Source organism: Dunckerocampus dactyliophorus, chromosome 5, assembly GCF_027744805.1.
Source record: "Dunckerocampus dactyliophorus isolate RoL2022-P2 chromosome 5, RoL_Ddac_1.1, whole genome shotgun sequence".
Lineage (NCBI taxonomy): Eukaryota > Metazoa > Chordata > Actinopteri > Syngnathiformes > Syngnathidae > Dunckerocampus > Dunckerocampus dactyliophorus.
In genome coordinates this window covers 17,811,408-17,835,807 of record NC_072823.1, presented here as the reverse complement: position 1 = coordinate 17,835,807, position 24,400 = coordinate 17,811,408, and the positions used below count along the sequence as shown (strand labels likewise).

The 24,400-nt window shown below is 41.4% G+C and overlaps 1 protein-coding gene across 2 annotated transcripts in view; it reads right to left on the bottom strand.

Annotated features, from left to right (window-relative positions):
- Positions 1-24,400, bottom strand: part of iqsec3b (IQ motif and Sec7 domain ArfGEF 3b) — a 53,746-nt gene that overhangs the window by 15,912 nt on the left and 13,434 nt on the right. For both annotated transcript variants that reach the window (XM_054775233.1, XM_054775234.1), the window contains exons 3-7: positions 16,097-16,211; positions 14,889-15,299; positions 11,974-12,716; positions 11,252-11,413; positions 6,456-6,578 (exon numbers count right to left, since the gene is read on the bottom strand). In XM_054775233.1, coding sequence (XP_054631208.1) covers positions 6,456-6,578; positions 11,252-11,413; positions 11,974-12,716; positions 14,889-15,299; positions 16,097-16,211 — 1,554 coding nt within the window. The remainder of the gene's footprint in view (positions 1-6,455; positions 6,579-11,251; positions 11,414-11,973; positions 12,717-14,888; positions 15,300-16,096; positions 16,212-24,400) is intronic.

The following is a 24,400-nucleotide window of genomic DNA, read 5'->3' as shown; positions in this document are numbered from 1 at the left end:
AAATAGTAAATATATGTATATATGTATATATATATATATATATATATGGTTTAATAATTTATAATAATTTGTGACAGTATGAATGAAATATGAGCTCGATTATGCAGGTGTACTTAATGAAGTGGCCATTGAGGGTATAATATATACGAAGCTGCCAAACCAAAACTAAATTTCGCTGACTTTAATATGAAGTGTGATGAAACGATGCTGAAAAATACTTCAATATTCGCTCCATCTCTCTTGAGTACACCTTCAGGGATGGACTGAATATTAGAAACAGCTCTCAGAACCTCTTTGTGTGTCCTGAAGCGCATTCTAACTTAATGAAGCGCCCCCTGACTTCATGCTTCATGACTTTATTGTAATGTGGCTTTATCCGACCGCCAACTCTCCACATTTTCTCTCTCTCCTTATTTTAGGATATTGTTTGTGAGCTGCTAGGAAGTCTTGGGATTTGAGTCATACCATAGGGCACAATAACAGCAGCCGGGGAAGAGTGTAGAGTACGAAAGTCTGTGCAAATAATGAAGACTGTGAAGGTAGCATGAGACTGGAAAACCTATGCACTATTATTTAAATGGTGCCTGACAACAAGGAGCAGTGAAGTCTCCATGAACGATAATGACAGGACACATTTGACAGTGCAAAGTGCTTTGGCCCTTGGTGAAGTAACGCTACACGTCATGTTGGCAGAGATGGTGCAGTTTGTCTTTTCCATTGCTGCCCACAGGCTTCACAAAGTCTCACTTGCACCTCCCTCCCCAACTCATTTACTGTCACATACGCTTACACAGAGGTCCGTTTTAACAGGAAGGAGGCTTTTATCACGACAGCCAAGACAAGACGCCGACGTACAGAGCGTGTCGCTTTGCTGCGTGGCGCTGTGGACTTGTCACCGCATATACGTAGACAGGTAGACAGGTAGACAGGTAGACAGGTAGACAGGTCCTCTCATATACAGCAGATCCCCACTGCTCAGGAAGAGGGACGTTCCAGGATGTGTTTGGAGCGGTCTTTTATTGTGGCCAGCCTAAGGCACACCTGTACAGCAATCATGCTGTCTAATCAGCATCTTGAGATGCCACATCTGTGAGGTGGATGGATGATCTCGGCAAAGGAGAAGTGTACACTAACACAGTGGTCCCCAACCTTTTTTGACCCACGGACCGGCTTGTGTTCCCACAAATCTCCCGCGGACCAGGGGAGGGCGGGGTTCGTACATTATAGCGATCTAATTTATCGTATGTATTATGTATTGTGTAAAACTAAGACATGAATAACATCAAATTAAAAGCACAAAATGAATGCCGAACCACCATCCACCAGTTCAAGTTCCAGCCAAGTTTTTCCAGAGAGATGATTACATCGCTGTTTGACGTGTGTGGTAAAAGGCAGTGTGCTAGCATGAATTAACTTGAGACAAATGTGCACATTAGCACTCAATAAGTCATCAAAACTCATCTTTATGCACTCCCACATAGTATCAGCATTTGACACCAAATATGCTAACATGGGGAGCTAACCGACTTCAGGGCAGTCAGAGCGGACAGGAACACAAGAGCGTGTGGAAAGGGGAAAGGAGGTGGGCTTGTATTGTATGTGAACAAACCGTGGTGTCATCCTGGCCATGTGAACATTAAAAGGTCCATCTGTACAGCATTGCTTCTGAGAAAACGACAGTGAACAAAGCTGACAGATTATTTCTGTGTTTGCCATCACTGGATGTTTGCATGAATCACCTTCAACTTCACACAGATCATTACAAAATAATTAAGTAATAGTCTTACAGATCACTTACACACATACACAGATAGCTGAATAATAAAGAATAAATAAAGCCACTTTTGATCAATCCATGTCAATTTCAGACTTAACATAATGTACCGATGTAAGCCCCACCTATTTTCGCTTAAAACACCCCCACTTCGAGTGCAGATATAGATATAATAATTTAGATGGGTGAACAGATGCAGATACAGACAGTGGTGTACTCGCTCATTCTTAGTTGCCACAGAACCATTATTACTAATGGTAACATTGATTAAGGGTGCAGACAAGTCCAAACATCTCCATGTTTTGATCTGGCAAATCTTTAAGTAACTTTGATCAAATGTTGTACTACTACAGCTTCTGCTTGGACATTGGCACCGCAGCTGTTCCTCAGGTGGAAAAAACAGCACACGTCCCTCACTGATGCTGACGCGAGGTAGGTTGGATAGCAAGGTTTAAAGTGTGCGTAAAGCACTGAAGGTGTAGTTCCAATCCTCCCTCGTACACTGCCACCTCCATATTATAATGTATTATCGTTCATAGTAGCGATGCTATAGTTCACAGTCTGACGGATGGACTATATTTAAAGTATTTCCACAAACCAGTGCGTTGTTTCCCACCAAAAGTGCTCCCATTGTCTACATCGCCGGCCACTGCCGTGTTGAGCAGAAAGTGCGCTGCATGCTAAGCTAGGATGCATTGCTAGGTAGATAGGCAGAAATGTCATGCATTTTAAACGTCTGATAGATCACCGACTAACATTTTCGTCCGGTCTCATCTCGTCAGCAAAATCTCACACATGACTCGTCACGTTGTAGTCATGTTTAGCTCATGAAAAAAGGGTTTGTCAACAAAATGATCATCAGTGACGAAAACAACACTGTAATGGATGCCAGTTGGTGTGGCTGTGCGTCGGTAAACATCACTCGCTAAGAAACCATCCTTGGTCAACGAGTTGACAACTCGGGCTTTCAGCAGGTTGGCTGGCGCTGCTCAACGTAACTCTCATTTAACCGGGATTTGTGGATGCGGGTTTGAACCCTGTCCAGGGTGAAGGGCTGAACTGCGTTACACTCAGCACATTTGTGGATATCTTTCGTGTGTTTTTTGTGTAATCCTGGACAATGGTAAAGAATGTTTGGGTAAAAAAATGTCCTACTTGCTTCACACAGCGAGCACACACACACACACACACACACACACACACACTTCTTGACTTGCCTACTTGATGTAATATGCAGCAAGTCTTGATGCAAGACACGCTCCACTGTGCGCCTAAATGCATCACTCCAACCATCACTGCATGTTTACTTGGGAATAAACAGCCGTGTTAGTAAATAACACACCACAATGACGCATGTGTGTGTTTGGCTCTCCATCTTATGTCACCAGTCTGCTTTGAACACCGGCTCCCTGGCCTCGTATGGTCATCATATCTGCATAAGAAGGTGGCACGCCAGCTGGCACTGACTACGTATAAAAAATATTTAAAAAAACACTCCCCAAGACGAGTGCAACACGCTTCAAACAGATGACATAACAAGTGTTACGTAACACACATGGCATCTCATGTCTGGATGTCCTGATAACACTCGCTCACTTCTGACCTATACTCCTAGCTACAGCCACACACACACACACACACACACACACACACTACAGAGCACATGGTCTATGATGACTGGTGAATGTGTAATGTGCACCCAAGGGCCCAGGCTCCTATGACAAGCTGGGATGTGATTAACTCATGACAGCACCGCGAGTTCCGATTGGTCTTCAAATCAAGAGGCAAACAGGAAGAGTGTTATGACTCCTTCCTTTTCCCGCCATTATCGCTGGATCTGGCCTGGAGCAGGAACGCACTCTCCTTAAAAGAGAGCTAATATACACTACATAAACAAAAGTATTGGGACATATGGCATCATCCCACAGGTGTTTGATAGGGTTGAGTTCAGCGACATTCAGTGAAGTTTTTCCACACCAAACTCATCGCAGCATGCCCTTATGCCCTTATGCTGAATAAATGTTTTCTATGTTGCTACGTGAAATCAATATGCCGAGGAAGGAAGCTCTGGTAATACTTAACATGACCAAAATACTGCAAGTAGTACATGTTATCATGAATGTACCTGTTACTACATAGTCACAGCATGTAAAGAAAACCATAAAACGTTATTGGAGGTGTTTTAATAGCAGACCTTCGAGGCGGAATATGTGTGTCCCATCACGTGCATTCATTACCTGCCTCTTTTTAGGTGTTTTTATATCTTTACAATGCACAGAAAAGAGAGTTTTTATGTCTCACATAAGGATTGTGGATGATGGGAACCTTTTTTAAACAAGTCCAGTTGTTGTCAGGTAGCACAGTAGTACTTATCCAAGCAGCCAAAAAAATAGCACAATAAATCTCCAAAAATGCGTTGATCCTCTTGCACAAAGGACACACACAGTGTATTTCAGTGACTCTGGCACATCAATAACACTAAATCACAGCAGCAATTTTCCTCCCATTTGTCCTGCAGGCACTTTATGCAGGATACTTCCAGGATGTTTCAAGGGCAGCGCTGCAGAGAATATTAGTCTGGCCACTTCCTTCCCTTCCCTTCAAATACTTTTTTGACACAAAATAAGACGCTTTTTTTTGTTCTTCCCGACCCACAAAGGGACAGTGAGAACTACACTGGAGTTGAAATAGCATATATGTTCCTAAATATTTAGTAAGAGAGGGAATGAGTCAGCAATGATGGCAGATTCATTTGTGCATTTGCATGATATAAAACCTTGCAACGCGCACAAACAGGCACAAAGATATTTCCACAAAGTGTCACTGAGAGGTTGGGAAGTAGAGACAGAATCTATTTTGGTGCCTGTATGCATCTGCGGTATAATTGGCTGACAATCAAACACACAGCCGAATTCAGCCGTGGTTACAGGCAATCAGTATAATTTGTTAATCATACAAAGCTTCGGTCTCATCAGAACCTGTCACGACGAGCTCACAGAAGCACTTAAAGGTTATTAAAATGCCTCACTGGATGTGTATGTCTGCTAGCCCAGGGCTACTACATGACATCAAAGATTGTTTTTTTTTTTTTTACTTTTTAGATTTAGTGCGGAATATGTACGCTCAGCACCAGTCACCTGCAGCAACGGTTAAAAAAATGTGTGGCCTTTCTGGTTCAAGCATGTGATTGATTTGTGTTATGTGGAAGGGTTTTTAAAGAGCCATGTTTCCACCTAGCAATGTAGTTTGCTACAGAGCGTGTACAGTATCTCAACAGAGAGACTTTTTATCTTCACAATACTTCATAATACTACGGTGGCTTACCCCTTCAGACATTTGACCTGAAGCCGTGTACCGTCTACTCCTGCACAAACTCCTGCAATGACCTTGAAATACTGAACATAATTAATTGGTTAATTTTATAATACTTCTGGGTCAAAAATGTGTATTTTGAACGGTCACATTTTGATAAAGTTTCCATCCATCCATTTTCTATGCCGCTCTTCCTCATTAGGGTCGCGGGGGTATGCTGGAGCCTATCCCAGCTGACTTCGGGCGCCAGGCGTGGTACACCCTGGACTGGTCTCCAGCCAATCATTGGGCACATATAGACAAACAACCATTCACACCAGTCGCCAATTTTGGAATGTGGGAGGAAACCGGAGTACCCGGAGAAAACCCACACACGCACAGGGAGAACATGCAAACTCCACACAGAGATGCCCAGAATCGAACCCAGGTGTTCCCAATCTCCAGACTGTGACTCTGTGGCCAACATGCTAACCACTAGACCACCGTGCGGCCCCTTGATGAAGTTTGACACTGATAAATAGATAAGTTATCATCCTAAATACCAGTTTGATGTACCCAATTCCAGTTTGATGTTGGCACCCTTCCATTTGAATGGCTTGAATTTCAGCTTCACTTTATTTGTCCACTCACGATGGCTATGATTTAAGCCTGCATATTAATTTAATACCAAATTGAAGGGGAAAGTTTGACAATCATGATAAAGCAGTTTCCGAAGTAAAACAATACTGTACATACAACCAACGATAAGGCCTCATTTTCGGGGGAATCCCCACTCACAGTGACAGGTTTTCAGCGCTGCGCTGTGCCGGGGATTGGAACACTCTTAATGCACACAATAATCCTCAAACGTACTTATTTGTTCATACGATGCTACTCTGTTCTTGTTGCACCGTGAGCCGTTCAGGCGCACTCGTAATTGTGAGTTTTAAGAGCTAATTGTTTTTTTATACACGTGCCCTCTATTACAATTAGCGTACCCCATTTTGGGAACCTAGGATTTAGAGTAGTCATTTTACATCTTGTAGAGCGGTATACGTGACTCAACACTCAGCCATTGTTGTCCAAAAAGCTGACGACACAAGCGAGTAGCAAGACAATTGTGGTGGCAGTGTCATGGTCTGGGGTTGCATGTGCGCCGCCGCCACTGGGGAACTGCTGCTCATCGAGGGGAAACATGTACTGTGACATTGTGAAGCAGAGTATAATCTGAAAATGTGAGGGGGGGGATACTGTCGGCAGGATGTCGATAGATGCATTACCATGTACTGTAAATAGTGTGACATCATAGCAGTGTTGTACCGAAAAGTGCACGTCTGTTTTTGGACCTCCTTTACAATGAAAACGGACACTTAGCAATCGAAGCTCTTACCTAAAGGCCTCGATGAGTCTTTCCACTTTCTGCGCCTCGCCCTGCACACGAACGTGAGCCTGGAACTTTCTCAACGCTTCATCCAACTCCATGCCGGAGAAATCCATCTCGTCCACGACGCAACTGTGAAGTGAGGAAGCAGACAAGACAAGACATAAAAAAGCAGTTTAGCCAACAATTTAGTACGTGCATGCGCTACCGCATCGCCAAGTGCTGATAGCAAACCTTCTTCTTACAGTCATACTTCCATTACTGAGCCACTGAGCTGGAAGACACACACAGAGGCAAAGTGTTTGCACACACACACACACACACACACATGCACGCACACACATTAGTGGAGAAGAAAGGCTGTGATGACAGTGGGAGATAAGAGGCAGCAAAGAGATGGCCGAGTGAGCCACATAATGACTTTCTAAAGAGGAAGGGGGCAGGAGAGGAGAACATGAAAGGCTGAGAGGCAGCACATACAGGACATGAATGTGTTGTGCATGTATGCCTGCACGGGGGGTTACGCACCACTGTGAGTCTTAGTGCGAATGAACGTGTATGTATGAGTGTGTATGTGTGCAGTGCAGTGACCTATTTCTACCATCTCTGCAACAACCTCAGCAAAAAGCCTCCCTCTCTATCCCGGATCTGTCTCCACATGAGGATGGACGCAAAACAGTGGAGGGGGAGAGCTTTTTAATAAAAGTCTGCTACATTTATGCATGCTTGCGTGCTACTACCAAGAATTAGGGCCACACTGGAAAGAAAATGGTTGTCAATTCATGAGAATAACATCACAAAGTTTTGAGAGTAAAGTTGTAATGTTCCAAGAATGTTACGAGATGCGATGTTATGTGAGAAAAGTTGTTCTAAGAATAGAGTTGTAATATTAAGAGAAACACTTGGAAAGTTATCGTGTTCCAAGATTTCAATTGCAAACATAAAAAAGGAAGTGAACCGGTGAGAATAAAGTACGTTTTGAGAATAAAGTTATGTTGCAAGAATAAAGTCGCAAAGTAAGAAGGGAAAAGTTGTACATTTGCAAGGATTAAGTTGAAAAATTACAAAAAAAAAGTTGTAATGTTACAAGAACAGAGACAGAAAAAGAGAAAAAACTTCTAAAGTTGCAACAAAAAAAGCGAGAATCAATTCATATCTTTTGGAGAAAATTTATGTAAATTGATTAGAAATAAGTCATAATATTATGAAAAAGTTCATAATATTACAAGAATAGTGTGGCAAGGGTAAGAGACGCGGCCAAGTGGTTAGCACGTTGGCCACACAGTCAGGAGATCAGGACGATGTGGGTCCGAATCGCCGTTGGGCATCTCTATGTTTGCATGTTCTCCCCGTGCGTGTGTGGGTTTCCTCCCACATTCCAAAAACATGCATGTTAGGTTAATTGCCGACTCTAAATTGTCCATAGGTGTGAATGTGAGAGTGAATGTTTTTTTGTCTATATGTGCCCTGCGATTGGCTGGCAACCAGTCCAGGGTGTACCCCACCTCTCATCCTGCGTCAGCTGGGATAGACTCCAGCATACCCGCGACCCGAGTGTGGATACGCGGCATAGAAGATGGATGGGCATGGAAGTTAAGAGATTAAACATGCAAAGTTATGAAAAAAGTTGCACATTGACTAGATTGAAGTCATAAGTGTAATTTTTATTTTCAAAAATGAAGTCGTAACTTTGAAACATTTTGCAAATTTCCTAGAATAAAGGAGTAATACGACAAAAAATGTCATAAAACAGCAACCCAAATTGCAAACAAATTTTAATGTAAACTTCTCAAATATGTTATTTATTTTTAAAAATCCATGTATTTATTTCTCTTTTAAATGTAAAAAAACAGGGCTGCCCATGGGGTGTCAACTTTGGAACGTGTTGCAAGCATTTTATTCATGCTCCGAGCATGTAAGCCTTTGCTAAGCACTGGCCAGTTGCAAACAGTCCCTTTAATGTAAAGACATTAACGTGCACTTTGAATTGGAGGTAGCGCAAAATAACACGGCGTGTCAACACAAAATGAGTTTCATGATCAGTTCAGCAACAACACGTTTTTATCCAAATTCTTATTGTAAGAAAAAGTGTGTATAAAGGTTTTAGTACATGTTATATCAGGGGAGTTGAATCAGAGCTTTTATCTAGATGGGAATAATAATAAGAAGAAGAAAAATGATAATAACAATAATTCTCATTCGCATTGAAGCCATTATTCATTCACTCCTCAGTCAGATACTGGTGGTGGTAATCCGCATTTGTAACCTCAGCTGACCTGGGGCAAACTGATGGAAACGTGGCTGCCAGCTTGCGCCTACGGCCTCTCCAACCAGTCATTCACATTCAGATTCAGAATGGCCTTTACTCGTCACTTACACGGAGGCACAGGCGAAATTGTGCAATCACCTGTCCATACCTACACAACATACCATACAATAAGGCAGGATGACTGGGCGATAAAAAGGGGAGGGAGGAAAGGGAACAGCGAGAGGAGATGGGAGGGAAAAAAACACCATTCCAAACTAAGCTCCTATGGGGGAGTACTGTGTGGGACTGGCAAAAAACCTCGGCAACATAGGCACAAATAAACACACTTCTACAGCATGAGTTGGGGGTGTTACCAGCACAAGCCGGCAGCCAGCCACAGCAATTGCAGCCATATTCGGGATGGCGGCGAAGGCGTGGGATGAGGGAAGGGATGTGTGTGCGTATGTGCGTGTATGAGAGTGCCCTTGGATGTGTATGTGTAGGCCTCAAGAAGTTTCTCCCAGCCTAGTGCCCAATCTTGGCTCCACAAGTCCGCAGGGTGTCATTGCGATAACGCAGCAGTTTCCGTGGAAATGGCCATGAAAAGGCCCCAGACAGAGATAACAAACAACAGGTGTCCGTGAAGAAAAAAGACATACGTCCATACAGCACTGGAGGCGAGGTGGGTGAAGTGTTTTGCCCAAGAACATAACAACAGTGACTGGGTGGATCCGACCACCAACCTCCCATTTTCTGGATGACCCGCTCTAACTCCTGAGCCGCTGCCACACCAGAAAAGTGAAACAAGAACTTAAAAATCATGCGAGTCCAGTTGCTCTGATTCAACACAACACCGCATTGTTTTCATCCAAAATAATTATTTATCATATATTTTTCTTATAAGTACCCAAATCATACAAGGATCTTATACCTGGTTACACTGTCTGACGCATTACATACAAGTTTCACACAAAAGTGATACAAACTTGTAAGATATACAGTATATATATCTTTTCCATATGGGATAGATGGAATTGGGCGTTAAACAGTGCCATCATACTGCACCCGATAGTCTTTATTGGGGGGCGGAATTCCCCCATGCAACACAAGGTGAGCTTTCGCTTTATGAAGCGCTCGTCTCCAGCACATATGTAGGTATCTAGCGGTGTGTCGGCTGGACGGCACATTAAGTCCACGCTCGATGTCCTTCTCCTCACGCTCCAGCTTGACCAAGTTGTCCATAAAAATGGCACTCACATCGTGGCGGCATATAACAAGCGAATAGCACAGAGGCGTTTGTGTTCAAGGACATCGGGTCATTACACTTTTTTTTTAGCAAAGACCCAGTGACCCACTGAAAACTGCTCCAACCCACCAGTTGAGAATCACTGATGTAAAGGGTTAAATAAAGTCGCAAAATGTTATGGATGAGGTCGTCATGGGTTGGTAAAAAGCTTAACGAGTTAATTACGAGAATACATTCGTGATTTATGAAAGAAAAGCTCTTAATTTTAGGAGAATAAAACCGTAATCTATGAGAAAGTCTTGCAAAGTTACAAGAAAAAAAAGTTGTCAGTTTATGAGGAAAACACTTTTATGAGATGAAAGTTGTTTATTGTTTGATAATTAAGTCTAAATATTATTCGAATAATATTTTAATGTTATGAGAATTAAGTTTAATACTATGTCGTAATGAAAGAATATTACGAGTAAAATCTTCAGAATAATGTTATGAGAAAGCGCTCTATGTTCAGGAGCAGAAAATCATAATATTATGAGGAAAAAATAGTTGTATTGTGAAAATAAAGTTGTAACATTATCAGGAAAGGTAGACAAATTCCGATCGCGACTGATAAGATTGAGAACACCTCGTCCATTCTTTGATTTCTTCGTCTTCTGTTGTTGTTGGGAGGTTTTCTTTTGGCTTGTGGCCTTTTTTTCAATCCCCACTGAAACATTTGAAGGATGGCCAATGTTCAATTGCTGAAAAAAATCCTTTAATGGCTCACATGGAGTCTGCAAAGCTGCGGTGAATTATTTATACTAAACCTAAAGTCGTCTCCGTGGGAAGCAAAAAAAAAAACTTTGTGTTGAAAGCTGCATGTCAAGTACTAGAAACTGCCCGCTCCACTATTTAAAAATGATGATAGAGTCATTATACTCATATTATTACAGTTATTCATCTTGCACAGTTTTCTGATTTGAATTTTTATACTATTTACTGTATTTCTGACATTGTTGTGACTGTTTACCGGGACCTCCGAAACATTTTTGTTCTTTTTCATGGACGTGTAAAAAAGCGTTACAGTTAAGACAAAAATAAATACATACAAAACAAACACATAAATATGGGCAAAAAAACTATTAATTGTATCATTTTATTGATCCATAGTATCGGTGCACATGGTGTACTGTGCAAAAGTCAGTGTGAATATGAATGATTGTTAACACCTGTATCTGTCCTACCTTTGACTGTTTTATGTACATATGTCTAAATGACTGAGTGAAAATGTGTTCTTAAAACAACAAAGATCATATATAAATGACGAGGACTCACTCAAGAACATCTCTGTTGAACTGCAGCTTGCTGTTGCCCAGAAACTCTCCAATCATTTGCCTGCTCAGACCTTTCCTCTGCAGCAGGAAGTGAGCCACGCCGATGGCCGTGTCCGGGACAAAGCCACGCGTGATCAGGAAGTGGATGCCTTTCTCCGGGTTCCTGACGGGAGACACCAGCAACGCAAACGAGGTCACATGTTTTTATATATCACTTTAAATACGGTTTTAAAATACTTTTCTAATGTAGTTTATAAGCCAAGTAATAACCCTTCATGAGGTGAAAATTATGAGAATGAAAATACTTGACTCTGTTTAAGAAGGTGCTTTGTGTGTGTTTGAGTGTGTGAGAAGAAGGAATGGCTTATGAAATACAGAAAAGAAAAGGCGAGTGCATTCATGCACAAAAGCTGTTAGCTCTGGACGCTGGGGTCAGAGCTGCTGTCAGTGATGCATGCGACTTAATCAACTTTAATTCGTAACAACTAATAGTAATATTAAGTGCAGGCCAGGCGTGCACTCTATTTATGGCTCCTTTCACAAAGTTCATGCCCTCTTTGGAGCTGTCTTTTATATCTCTTCCATCGCCTCGTCACCTTGGCATTTATTTTCTTTCTTTTCACAGCCATCACGACAAAGAATGACGGTGAATAGAAAGAAAGAAGCTAAGAAGTGTGTGTGTGTGCGTGTGTGTGTGTGTGTGTGTGTTGTGGTTGCACTCACACATTGAAAAGGTTGAGTCCAATACGATAGAGCCGCTTGCGGTGTGTGTCTGTGGAGAGGGTGGGAGAGCGGCATGAAGCTGGATCCTGGCATCTGTCCCTGGGCAAGGAGACCACCAGAGCCTGCAGGGCGTCAGGGCTGGTGCCCGCTGCCACCTGCTGGGGGTGAGTGTAGTGGTATTGCTGGTACTGGGTGTAAATCTGGGCAGGCTGCTGGTTGGACTGGGTCGAGGTGGCGATGGTGGTGGATGTGGAGGTAGATGCGGAGGTGGACCCCGCTCTGTCTAAGATGTTCTCCCCTTCCAGAAATCCTCCCAACCCCGGGAGGGGCACAGCAGAACCCCTCCTTGATCCAGGATCCACCATTTCCAATTCCTCGCTGGGAGGCGGTGCAGGAAACTCCGGTTCGATACCCTCCGCCGACAGTCCGTCCCCTCCTCCAAATCCTACTCCACCCATCCCACTCAAGGAGGTCTTCCTGCTGCCCGCCTCAGCTGCATTGCCAAGAGAGGTGGTGGTGGTGGTGGTGGTAGCGGAGGAAATGGTGTATGAGCTATTGCTGTCAATGTGGACTGTCACATCCCTGAAGGCCATGAGTAGAGAGCTGGCGCTGCGGGGCAGGCAGGCACTCTGGGCAGCTGCTCTAAGGGCACTGGGGTCCATGAGGAGGCCTTTGCCTTCTCCACCTTCTGACACGCTCCAACCACGGAGGGCTTCATCTATCGACTGGGCCAGCGAATGAAGCTGAAAGGAGCAAATGCAGACTTGTAAGTGTGGGATGTGATAACACACTTGCATCATTTGTACTTTTAGGGGTACAACGTCTGAGATGGTAGCCTCAAAGGTTATCTTGCAGTCTTATAAGGTACACTGTAACCAAAATGGACTTCTAATTCTTCTCTGGCTAGTTTTCTGCTCTATTGTAAGACTAGTGGACCAACATGAACGGTGACAATGTCTGAGCAATTACAACATCCACTATAAATGCCTTCTTTGGAATGAATGTTAAGTTCAAAGGCAAATTAGGGAAAGGGAAGGTGAAAGAATGGTGCCATCTGATACCTTTTGGCACATTTCTCAGCTAAAAATGACAATAAAACTGATTGGACAGCATGAGAGGTGTGCCTTAGGTTGGCCACTTAAAAATGTGCAGATTAATTATATTGGGGTGCGACCGGGGTGGTTCGAAAGCCAGTCAGTATCTGGTGTGACTACCTCAAATACCGTATATGCTGATACAATCCAATACAGTTACAGAGTGGCCTTTTATTGTGGCACACCTGTGCAATAATCATGCTGTTTAATCAATGGTTGAATTACAAATGCTGACTAACACAGATTTGTGACCAGTATTTGCGAAAGACAAGTCTTTTATCTACATGGAAAAAGTTTTACATCATTGAGTTCAGCTTGTGAAATAATAAATATAATATAAATAAGAACAAAAGTATTGTGTTTATATTTTTGTTAAGTATATACACCAATGAGTTCAATTTCCAGAGCTCTAGTTATCATCACACATTTCCTTGTCGCCATCAATGAATACAAGGCTGACATCACAAAAACAAAAAGCCAAAGAAAAAGCAAAACAAACATGATGAATTAATACAGGCCCGGGTGCCAAATCTTTTGTTTGGAAAATAGCATTGAATTGGCCCGCCTCGCAGACCTTATCAAACAAAGTGCTTAAAACGATCTGCGTAATTAAGCGATTCCTCAGATAAATATACTACTCCTTTGCCATTATAATTTTAAAAGTGGAAACAATATTCTACGTATATAGCACAAAATTCACAACCTTTCTTAATAAGGGTGCCAGATTCAGAACAAAAGTCAAAATAATTTAACCGTACACAGCTAAAAACGGCTATTACTAACTCCTACACCATCTGTACAAACACCTTAAAGAGGCATAAGCCAGTCAAAAGTGATCATTTTAACTACCGCAAAGCATGCTGGGAAACGCATAATCCGCCCATTCCACAGCTGCAAACTCTTCATGGTTGCACATCTCGCAGATTGGGATGTTTTTGTGTTGATAGAAAATACTGTAGCTTTTGCCCCCGACATTGAGAGAATGGCGAAGAGGTGGTCGATCAACAGTCACTTTATTGAAATGAACAACCAGGCCAAAACAACCATAGTCATATATCCGAGGACTATCAGAAAGTAACAATTTCAAACAGGAATGAAGGGACGCGAAAAAAATGCACATTTCCTCCACTCCAATGTAAAAAAATATCCATCTATATGAGTGAAGTTTAAAAAAAATGTGTGTCCACATAAAGACACATTCACCAGCTGTCATGCGCATTTTGTCGCAACCTGAAAACGTAACCACAGCGGTGCATTATATTGGTATGTTCCAAATCCGTCACTACACGCGCGGAGAACCGGGATAAAAGGTGTGTAGGCTGCTTACTTATCTATTCGTCAGTGCTAATGAGACACTTTCTCAAAATCTGACCATACTAACTACTATTTTTTCAGCCAGAATTATTGGGGCATGCCCTGTCATGTTCGCGACTTCAAACGAGCAACCGCGTGTGCGCGCTGATGATGCACATGAGTGTGCTTCATTCACCAATTTTGTGTGTTGAAAGGACAGGAAGATGTTAAAGTTTTTAAAACTTTCAATACGCAGAAATATATGTTTTGAAAATTTCAGGATAAATGATAGGAAAGATACAAAGTTGTGGGTTGGGGGGTAATGTGACACCCCTGCATTAGATGATGATGGCTTTAACTTTTTCTGAAAACTTTGGTTGGGGTGCTTGACCTGTTAGGTTCCACTGTATTCAAAGATTAACACTTAATTGTTAAATTAAACTGGGTATTTTTAATTACATATTTGTGATGGTTTATTTCTGTACTCCACATATTAATCCAAACAGATACACTGAAAATCCAGCTCACTTGTTCAGAGAAGCAGTCCTCCAGCTGTGAAAGTGAGGGTCCAGGACTTTGAGTGGGAGCTGGTCCTGAGACCGGAGGGGTAGCTGCTGCAGCTGCTGCCGGGGCAGATGCAGGCGAAGGGGGCAGAGATGTAGAGCGGCACGGTGGCGGCGGTGGTGTTTTGGAACGTAGCGGTATCTGTCCTCCGCCCGGATGAAGAGAGTAACTATGTCTCTGAGAGCTATTCCGGTTTCGGCCCGAGGGGCTAGGGTGCCGCAGGGAGATGCGGCGGGGCAACTTGCTCTCCGAGAGGGAGTTACGGATCTTTTGGAAGTTTTTGCTGAGCTGGTACTGACGGAAAGCTGTCTGGATGCGACGGGCGGCGCGTCTGGCGATGAGATGACCTCCATATTTCTGCTCCAGCTCTTCTATCTGGAATGAGAAGAGTGTTATAATACCAACTGATGATGCACTGACCTGAAGAAACATTATTCATCAGCTTTTAGCGTGCTGATACCTGTCAACAGGCCTTGAAAATGATACAGTCACTGGCCACAACATTATGCACAGGACAATGTAATGACATCCAATACAAGAGCTGTATATAACATAATGCTCAGTTTTGATTGACACAAATTTAAAGTGCAATGTATTACACTGAGAGCTGTTTGTAATATTCTGCCCCTCAAAACGTACCCAAAATATTAGAAACAGCTCTCATTACAATGCTGTGCAGTTCTACACCACAACAACAAGCAGTATTGAGCATCACTGTGTTTTAAAGCAAGAGTTTAACAGCACAACTGCACCCTATTCCATTATGCAGGTGTACCTAATGAACTGGCTAGAATCATTCACATGTTTGAGTGTCTGCTAATGCAAGAACACACGCACACAGTTAAATACACTCGTTGCTCAAAGACATCTCCAGCCGCAAGAAGCCGTTATTAGCTGTTACCATGGCAACCTAGCATCTTTCATGCGCCTGTCTCTATCGATGTAGAAACACTAGTGTTATTTTTTTCATGTCAACAGAGACAGAAATAGATCTCAATGTTTTTAGTGGGGCTTTCTTTGTGTCATGCAGCACGCAATGTCACCCTGGCACCTTCTCACGCTAAAGAGATAAGCAGCAATCGTTCCCGTCCGTCCTGCCGCTGCCAAGGGCGAAAAACACACATAGACACAAACACACAGACAGGCTGTGTCACCCAAAGTGGAGAACGTACCTGTTTGTTTTTATTCTCCAGAGAGATTTCATACTCGCTGGGCCCCTCCCGCTTGGTGCCCTCCACTTCCTGTCCTCCAGAGGACGTTCCATCCTCCAGGCTCAGCAACTGGCCACTGTCACGGGAATAAGAGCAGATAGCGATCATTCGCTGCATCATGACCTTCAAACACCCAGGTCACCATGACTGTGGAGGGCAGCAGGTGGAAAATGATTGTGGATGCTTGAGGCTAGGAGGACGCAGGATGCTGTTTGGACTGATTATTCTAGCCTCTACAGCAGGGGTCGGGAACCTTTTTGGCTAAGAGAGCCATATTTTAATATGTATTTCTGTGAGAGCCATATCATGTGTTTAACATTGAATACAATTAAATGTGTGCATTTTTAAGCAAGACCAACAATTTTTGAATATTAGGAGCTAACCAATAATAAACAAAATACTTCTTTCCAATAATGCGACTTCTGGTGCTGCATGGTTTCACACCATACTCCGTATCTTTCTTTCTTTTCACCATCTTCTCCGTCAAAAGGGTTTGCTCTACAGAATTAGCGAGCTGACTATTTCATTAAAGGACCTTACTTCTTGACCTCTCAGTGACCCGCGTAGGCTACCGCATTATACAGTAATGAAGTTTTGGTGTCTGACCCGGAAAATATCTGAAGAACAGCTGGGATCGGCTCTGGCCACCCACATTGTGGTAGAAAATAGACGGATGGATTAAAATGCATTAGAATGTTTGATATTTTGAACGTGGTTTTCAACACGTTTTAATGTTTTACTTTAAAATGTCAGTGAAAAAAAATTTAATAAATACACTTTATGATGTTAAGAAATGTCTGAGAGCCAGATTCAATCATCAAAACAGCCACATCTGGCTCCAGAGCCATAGGTTTCCTACCCCTGCTCTACAGTGTCTGCAGTATATAAGAATTTACATCCATTCTCCAACCTTAAAGAGGAACACATTTGATTATATTCATATTCATTCATTCATTTTCTACCAGTTATCATAGCTGGAGTCTATCTCGGGGGTACCATTGCCTTTATATAGGTCAGCTGGGATAGGCTCCAGCTCCCCTGCAAGTCTGAAAAGGATAGAATATGAGTATAGAAAATGAGTCTTCTCCGGTCAGATTTACAGTAGATTCATGCTCTCCCTGTGCACAATGGACTTTTTAATGATGCTTTAACAGTAATATGTGTCCCAGTCAATTTTGAAGTTCTGGGTTTTCATGACATCATGAATATGATACCGCCTCTGATCCACCCCTAGCTACATGAGCCAACCCCGTGTACTGTAAAGTCATGGAGGACAGCTTTGTTATAAAAAAGGCATCACTACACATCTCAAATACAGTCTGTGAACTATGCAGTGTATACAGCAGGGACGTCCAAACTTTACATCCCTACATACTGAAAAGTCAAAGGATGCAGGGCCACTTTGATATTTTTATATATATTTTTGGATATTTTGTAAAAAGCTTAAACAAAATGTACAGTATTACAGACAAAGCTTTGTGTTATTGTTAACTGTGTCAATATTAAAGCTTTTTCTCTTTACATTCTACCTTTAGCTCTATTTTCCACACTTTTGATGGAGTTTATATTTCTACTATGTGCTGCGCCCAATAAAAAAAAGAGCCACAGACAGTCAATGGCCTCCAGATCACACTTGGAAACACCTGGAGTAAATGAAGAATGAAGGAATGTGTTCTACTAAAAACTGTTAATGTATTGGTATGTAACTATTGCATCCATGCACTGACTGTTTATTCATGTACGGATTGCTGAATGATTTACATTTTACATTAAAAAGTGGACATGTGTACTTTTGTTCATCGAAGCATGCACCTTGTCAGTGTTGTGTGCAGCCAGTGTAAATGCTACTAGTGCGACTACAAAAGCATTACTACTGCAACAACTACTGCAGGGCAGTGAAGTCAAGTGATTAACATTTGCTTAAACAAATTATTTCGAGAAGGAGATTAAAAAGCATCTCTGTGTGGAGTTTGCATGTTCTCCCCGTGCATGCGTGGGTTTTCGCCGGGTATTCCGGTTTCCTCCCACATTCCAAAAACATGCATGTTAGGTTAACTGGCAACTGTAAACTGTCCATAGGTACGAATGTGATTGTTTCTCTATATGTGCCCTGCGATTGGTTGGTGACCAGTCCAGGGTGTACCCCGCCTCTTGCCTGAAGTCAGATGGGATATGTTCCAGCATACCCCTGTGGCCCTAATGAGGATAAGCGGCATAGAAAATGGATGGATGGATGGAAGAATTCAGGCTATGACAGACCGTGGGGAACTTGCTGTGACGTCTGTTCCAAGGAGCGTGTGGGTGGATGTCGTAGGTAGGAGTGTTGGGACATTGACATGAACATACAAACAAGGCATGGGTTGCCTTTGAAAAAGTCTGAATTGTACTGTTCACACTGACATGAAAAAATAAGATACTGGTCACATGTGAACCTGCAGCAGCGGCACAGCTACGTGGTGGCTGGCCACCCCGCCAGTGGCGGAGCTACGTGGAGACATTTCAGGTATCAACTTATTGCCACCCCTATGTGAGTAATGGTCTCACCTCGCCCACCCCGATGAAAAATATATGGCTCCGCCACTGACCTGCAATGTGGACGTAGCCTACAGTGTAAAGTGTTAAACTTTACTAATTAGCTTCAAGCCTAGCCCTTTTGTTCGGACTAACAATATTGCGGTACGTACCAGAACACCTTCCCCTGGCTTGAACGATTTCCCGGTGGAAGGGAAATAATGTCGTTCACAGATTTAGCCTCAAGGAAGCATATCCACGCGTAGGGTCTCTTTGGTTCTGAAATTTCTAGTTAACCCGAACAATTTTATCCTACGCTCGCTTTCCTTGTGGAGACTCTCCCTTGTTCAATACAGTAGCTTCACCTAGTCTTTAAACTATGAAGTACAAAACATTTAAGCACATATTCTGTGCGAGCCATAGTCAAGTATATTTTAGGTACGGGCCAGTTAAAAACGCATGTCATTTGGCCCACAGGCCGTAGTTTGCACCCACTACTTTAAAAAAAAAAAAAACAGGTACACATCTTGAAATACAGTCTGCTCATTATCCCATGCATATGCTAACCACTTTATAGCGGACAGCTTTGGAAAAAAAGCAGGCTTCACTACACATTCCTTGGGGTTGTAATAGATGAAAAAATGAGTTGGAAATCTCATATTAAATATATACAACAAAAGGTGGCGAGAAATATCTCTATATTGAATAAAGCAAAATATGTTCTTGACCAAAAATCACTCCACACGCTGTACTGTTCCTTAGTATTACCATATCTAACGTATTGTGTGGAGATATGGGGTAATAATTACAAAAGCAATCTTCACTCACTCACTGTACTGCAAAAAAGATCTGTAAGGATTATTCATAATGCCAAGTATAGAGAAAATACAAACCCTCTATTTTTAAAATCGCAGATATTAAAATTTGCAGATTTAGTACACTTTCAAATCGCTAGAATAATGTTTAAAGTTAATAACAACTCGTTACCCAAAAACCTCATACAGTATATCTCAATCAGAGAGGAGAAATATGATCTTAGAGGAAAATTAAACTTAAAACATTTATACGCGAGAACTACGCTGAAAACCCACAGCATTTCCGTGTGTGGAATTAAATTATGGAACGGATTGAGTAAAGAACTCAAACAATGTACAGAGATGAGCAAATTCAAAAAACAATACAAGCAGTTGATGTTTGCTAAATACAAGGCAAAAGAGTCCTGATTGTTCTGTCAGGTTTGTTATGTTTTTGTTTTTTTTGTTTATATAAAAAAAAATCTTTATTCATTTATTAATTATTGTTATTATTATTATTATTATTATTATTATTATTATTATTATTATTATTATTAATGTATATGTATATACTGTATATATATTTAAATTTTTTTTTTGTTTTTTTTTTGGGAGGGCTGTCTTACCGTTATCTATTATGTATTATCCTGACTATCACAGAAAACATGACATGGAATGCAGGAAGTGAACAACATGTACTGTACTAGATGTAGAATAGACGGGGGGTAGGATTAAATAAGCTTTGCTTCTTCCTACTCCTTTTGGACATGTGGAACTGTCAAAGAATGATTCATGAGATGTATTCCATTGTAACCTTCATGTTCAAATAAACTAAACCAAACCAAACCAAACCACATCATGAATAAAGTCTGCCAACTATCCATCAGTCAGCTACAGACATGGGAGCTGTTAGTTTAACCACATAAACGTTAACGTGTCCTCCTGTCTTACTCCTTAATCTTATATTGCTCTATGTAATACTGTATGTGACATCGAGTATGTTTGACAAGTGCATTTACAGTCATTAGTAGGGATGTCCGATATTGGCTTTTTTGCTGATAACCGATATTAGTCAGTAGCCAATATTGGCCAACTCTCAATTTCAGACTCCGATATCAACCGATACCGATAACGCTATGTGTAACATCACATATCTCCTGTCGTGGAAGGACTGGACTGGACAGGACTGGACTTACTACCTTATTATCTACTATTATTGCTATGTGTTATTATTATTTATTATGTATTATTGAACTACAAATTTCACATGATTTGTTCTGTATTTTTTTATTTATTTATTCTTATTCTATTTTTTAATTTTTGTTATCTTTCATGTTGTCTCACATCTATCTCTCTCTTTTTTTCGATATTGTCCAACTCTCAATTACCAACATCACATATCTCCTGTGGTTGAATTAACACCGCCGCCACAAGCGGCTGCCTTTCAAGCAGCTCTGTTTGTTTATTCAAGCACATTTCCAGTCATCGATGTGATTCCCTGTCTACCCATTGATATTGAAGGCGAAAGAGCCAAGGCTAACTAAGTCGAAAGTCAAGCGGCTTGCAAGGAAGTGGAGATTCAAGCCTTCGGTATTTTCTATCATCATTGGAAATGTGAATTCACTACTGAGCAAGGTTGACGTGAAAACCTTCAGGGAGTGCAGCTTATTTGTGCTTCACTGAATGACTAACATCTAGCGTCCCAGATGCTAACGTGAAGCTAGCCGACTTCAGGGCAGTCAGAGTGGACAGGAACACAAGAGCGTGTGGAAAGTGCAAAGGAGGTGGGTTTGCACTGTGGTGTCATCCTGGCAATGTCAACATTAAAATGTCCATCTATACAGCTTTTTTTTTAAATCGGTTTTCATTATCAGGAAAAAACCTGATACCGATATCTACCAATATGACATTTTTACGGCAATATCGGGCCCACCGATATTATCGGACATCCCTGGTCATTACGAATATGTACCTATTTCAGATGGATAGTATTTGCGTGTCCTTTTTGAAATTAAAGAATTATGAGATTGTTTACAAATATTTATTTCACTCAATTAACAAACCTCTGCTTTGTATTGAATATGAAATCCATCCAGTGCTTATGCACTAGTGATGTGGTGTATTAATGATGTCTTCTGTGTAGAAATAGAAGTGTATTTTTTCACAATCTCTCTGTGGTACGGATTATAGCACGAGGATGGAAAATGGCTGTAAGCGCTGCACGATACAGAGAGACAATATCCTCAAAGTCAAACACGACTTGCATGAAAAATAGAGGGATAACTCAATCAGCCTGTGCAGAGATTTCACAAGAAATCATCTGTGATACAGCACAGCCTAGAAACCATGACAACATAAAAAATATATACCGTATATTCCAATGCAGCTTCAACATAGTTTATTACTGGAGGCGCACGGCCTCCAATAAAGTGTCCCATCCTCCACTTTTTTAATCCCGGCTCATGTCCATCGTTCTTTTACATGACAGCAGCATTGAAAATCTGCCAAAGGCAAATGAGGTTACCACAAAGAAATGCCTGACTGGCATGCAAAAGGTTCAATTATAGTACATTTCACCAATTTTAAATAAGTCTCAGAGGTCCTACAACAGTTTACTGAAAGTGTGTTGGCTAAAAAGTACCCTTAATGCTGGAATTTAGACAGTTTAAAAGTGCCCTACTGGGAACACGTTGTTTTGTGTGTCTGTAGCTTTAATACTAAAGAGCTGTGTTTGTACACACTTGTTTCCAACAGTGTGTTTGTCTCCAATAAGCATTACCGTGCACTTTATCCACTTGTTACATATACACTGTAACACTGCACTGCCCAACATAACATAACATAACATAACATAGATGCCCCATATCACATAGAACAGGGGTGTCCAGAGTGTGACCTCTGTTTTTTTTATTGGCGCGCGAAACAATGTAGAAATAAAAGTCTAAAAAATAGGGTAAAGAAGAGCAAAAAGGCAGAATGTGAAAACAGAAAGCTGAAATGTTGATATTAATAACTAATATAATAACACAAAGCTTTCCTTGAAATATATATACAGTCATCCCTCGCCACTCTAAGTCTTTTTTTGTGGCTTCACTTTATCACAGTTTATAAAAATATGTGGTGAAACTCGGCCTATTATTAGTAAAAAAATATGCATATTGAAATTAAAATGAAATTAAATTAAGCATAAAAATGGCAAAATGAACGAGAATATATATACAGTGGTGAGAAAGTGTTTGCCCCCTTCCTGATTTCTTATTTTTTTGCATGTTTGTCACTCGGCTGTTTTTCTTACGGTGGAGTCATGAACACTGACCTTAACTGAGGCAAGTGAGATCTGCAGTTCAATGGATGCTGTTGTGGGGTCTTTTGTGACCTCTTGGATGAGGCACTGTTTCCTTTTTTTGCCATTTGTGGATAATGGCTCTCATTGTGGTTCGCTTTAGAAATGGCTTTATGACCTTTTCCAGACTGATAGATCTCAATTAATCTCAGTTAAGTTATGTTTTAACAGGGGGGCAATCACCTTTTCACACAGGGCCATGTAGTTATGGATTTTTTTTCTCCCCTAATACTAAAAAGTTTCATTTAAAAACTGCATTTTGTGTTCAGTTGTCACTGACTAATATTAAAATGTGTTTGGTGATCTGAAACATTTAAGTGTGACAAACATGCAAAAAAATAAGAAATCCGAAAGGGACCAAACACTTTTTCCACACCACTGTATGAGGCTTTCAGAAGACACTGCGATGATAGTGGTCGCTAGGTGTCAGTAATGTTACTGTAATGTTCGGTGAGACACACAAATGGCAGGCTTGTGTAATGGATGCCAGCCTGTGAGGCTGTGCAAGTGTACGTTGGTAAACCTCACTCCCTCTGCCTTGAGAGCTGCGCTGAACACGCGGTCGACAGTCTGGGCTTTTGGCCGTGTGGTCAGCGCTCTCGTCTCCCATTACGAAGGTCCTGTGTTCAAGCCCCGGTGCGGGCAGTGTAAAGCAGGGCGGGTTACACCTCAAAACAGGCTTTTGTTGGAAGTTCAATTATCTCACAACAGGCACAATAATCCCTAATAAAAATCCCCAATAAAAACATGCGCTACTGTTGAGGCTGTAACCTATGCTAAGCTAAAATTCAACACCCATGAGCAGGAGTTTTATTTATGTCTTAAATGGCTTATTTACTTTTTTATGTCTACTATATGGGCAATATGAGTGTAAACGTGGCTATAGGTGTTTTAGTTCATGTCTAGATAATAATAATATCATCATGGAACCAATTACTAAACGCGGTAAACAAGGGATATTGCTGTGTAACATTTTATTTAGGCTTTTTACAAAATAAAAAAAGATATAAAAGTACCAAAGTGACTCTCTGCATCTTTTGGTTTTTCAGTGTGCGGCCCTCGGTGGAAAAAGTTTGGACACCCCTGACATAGAGCAACTTAACATTGAGGACACAAAGATTAGCATAGCTACGTAAGCTACAGTGCTAACATTACAATCACATTTTAACATCATGCTGGGTTACTCTATTGACTGAAATAAAACAAAATGATCACACTTACAGCTCCCACATCTATAGCTGACTGACAGATAGATGACACAACCCTGGGACTCATTTTAAGATGTGCCGCTTTTCTTTTTTTTTTACAAAGCTGTCCCAGCGCATACTAGCTAGGGGCGGGTCAAATGTGGCATCGTGTCCATGAGAAAAAGTTTTTTCCCTTCATACATCACAAAAACTAAAACGAGGACTTCAAAAGTGACCGTTTCATAAAAGTAGCACAAATAAGCGATGGAGATTATGTCTGGTGGTCATAAACACGCTCTCGGGAGACACATCATGTGAAAAAAGTCAATTTTGCAGAATAGGAAATCTTTAAACTTGCTCATCTGTAGAGATTTTGACATAATTATGATGACATGAACCACTTTTGAGTTTATAGAGAATGTGCAACATA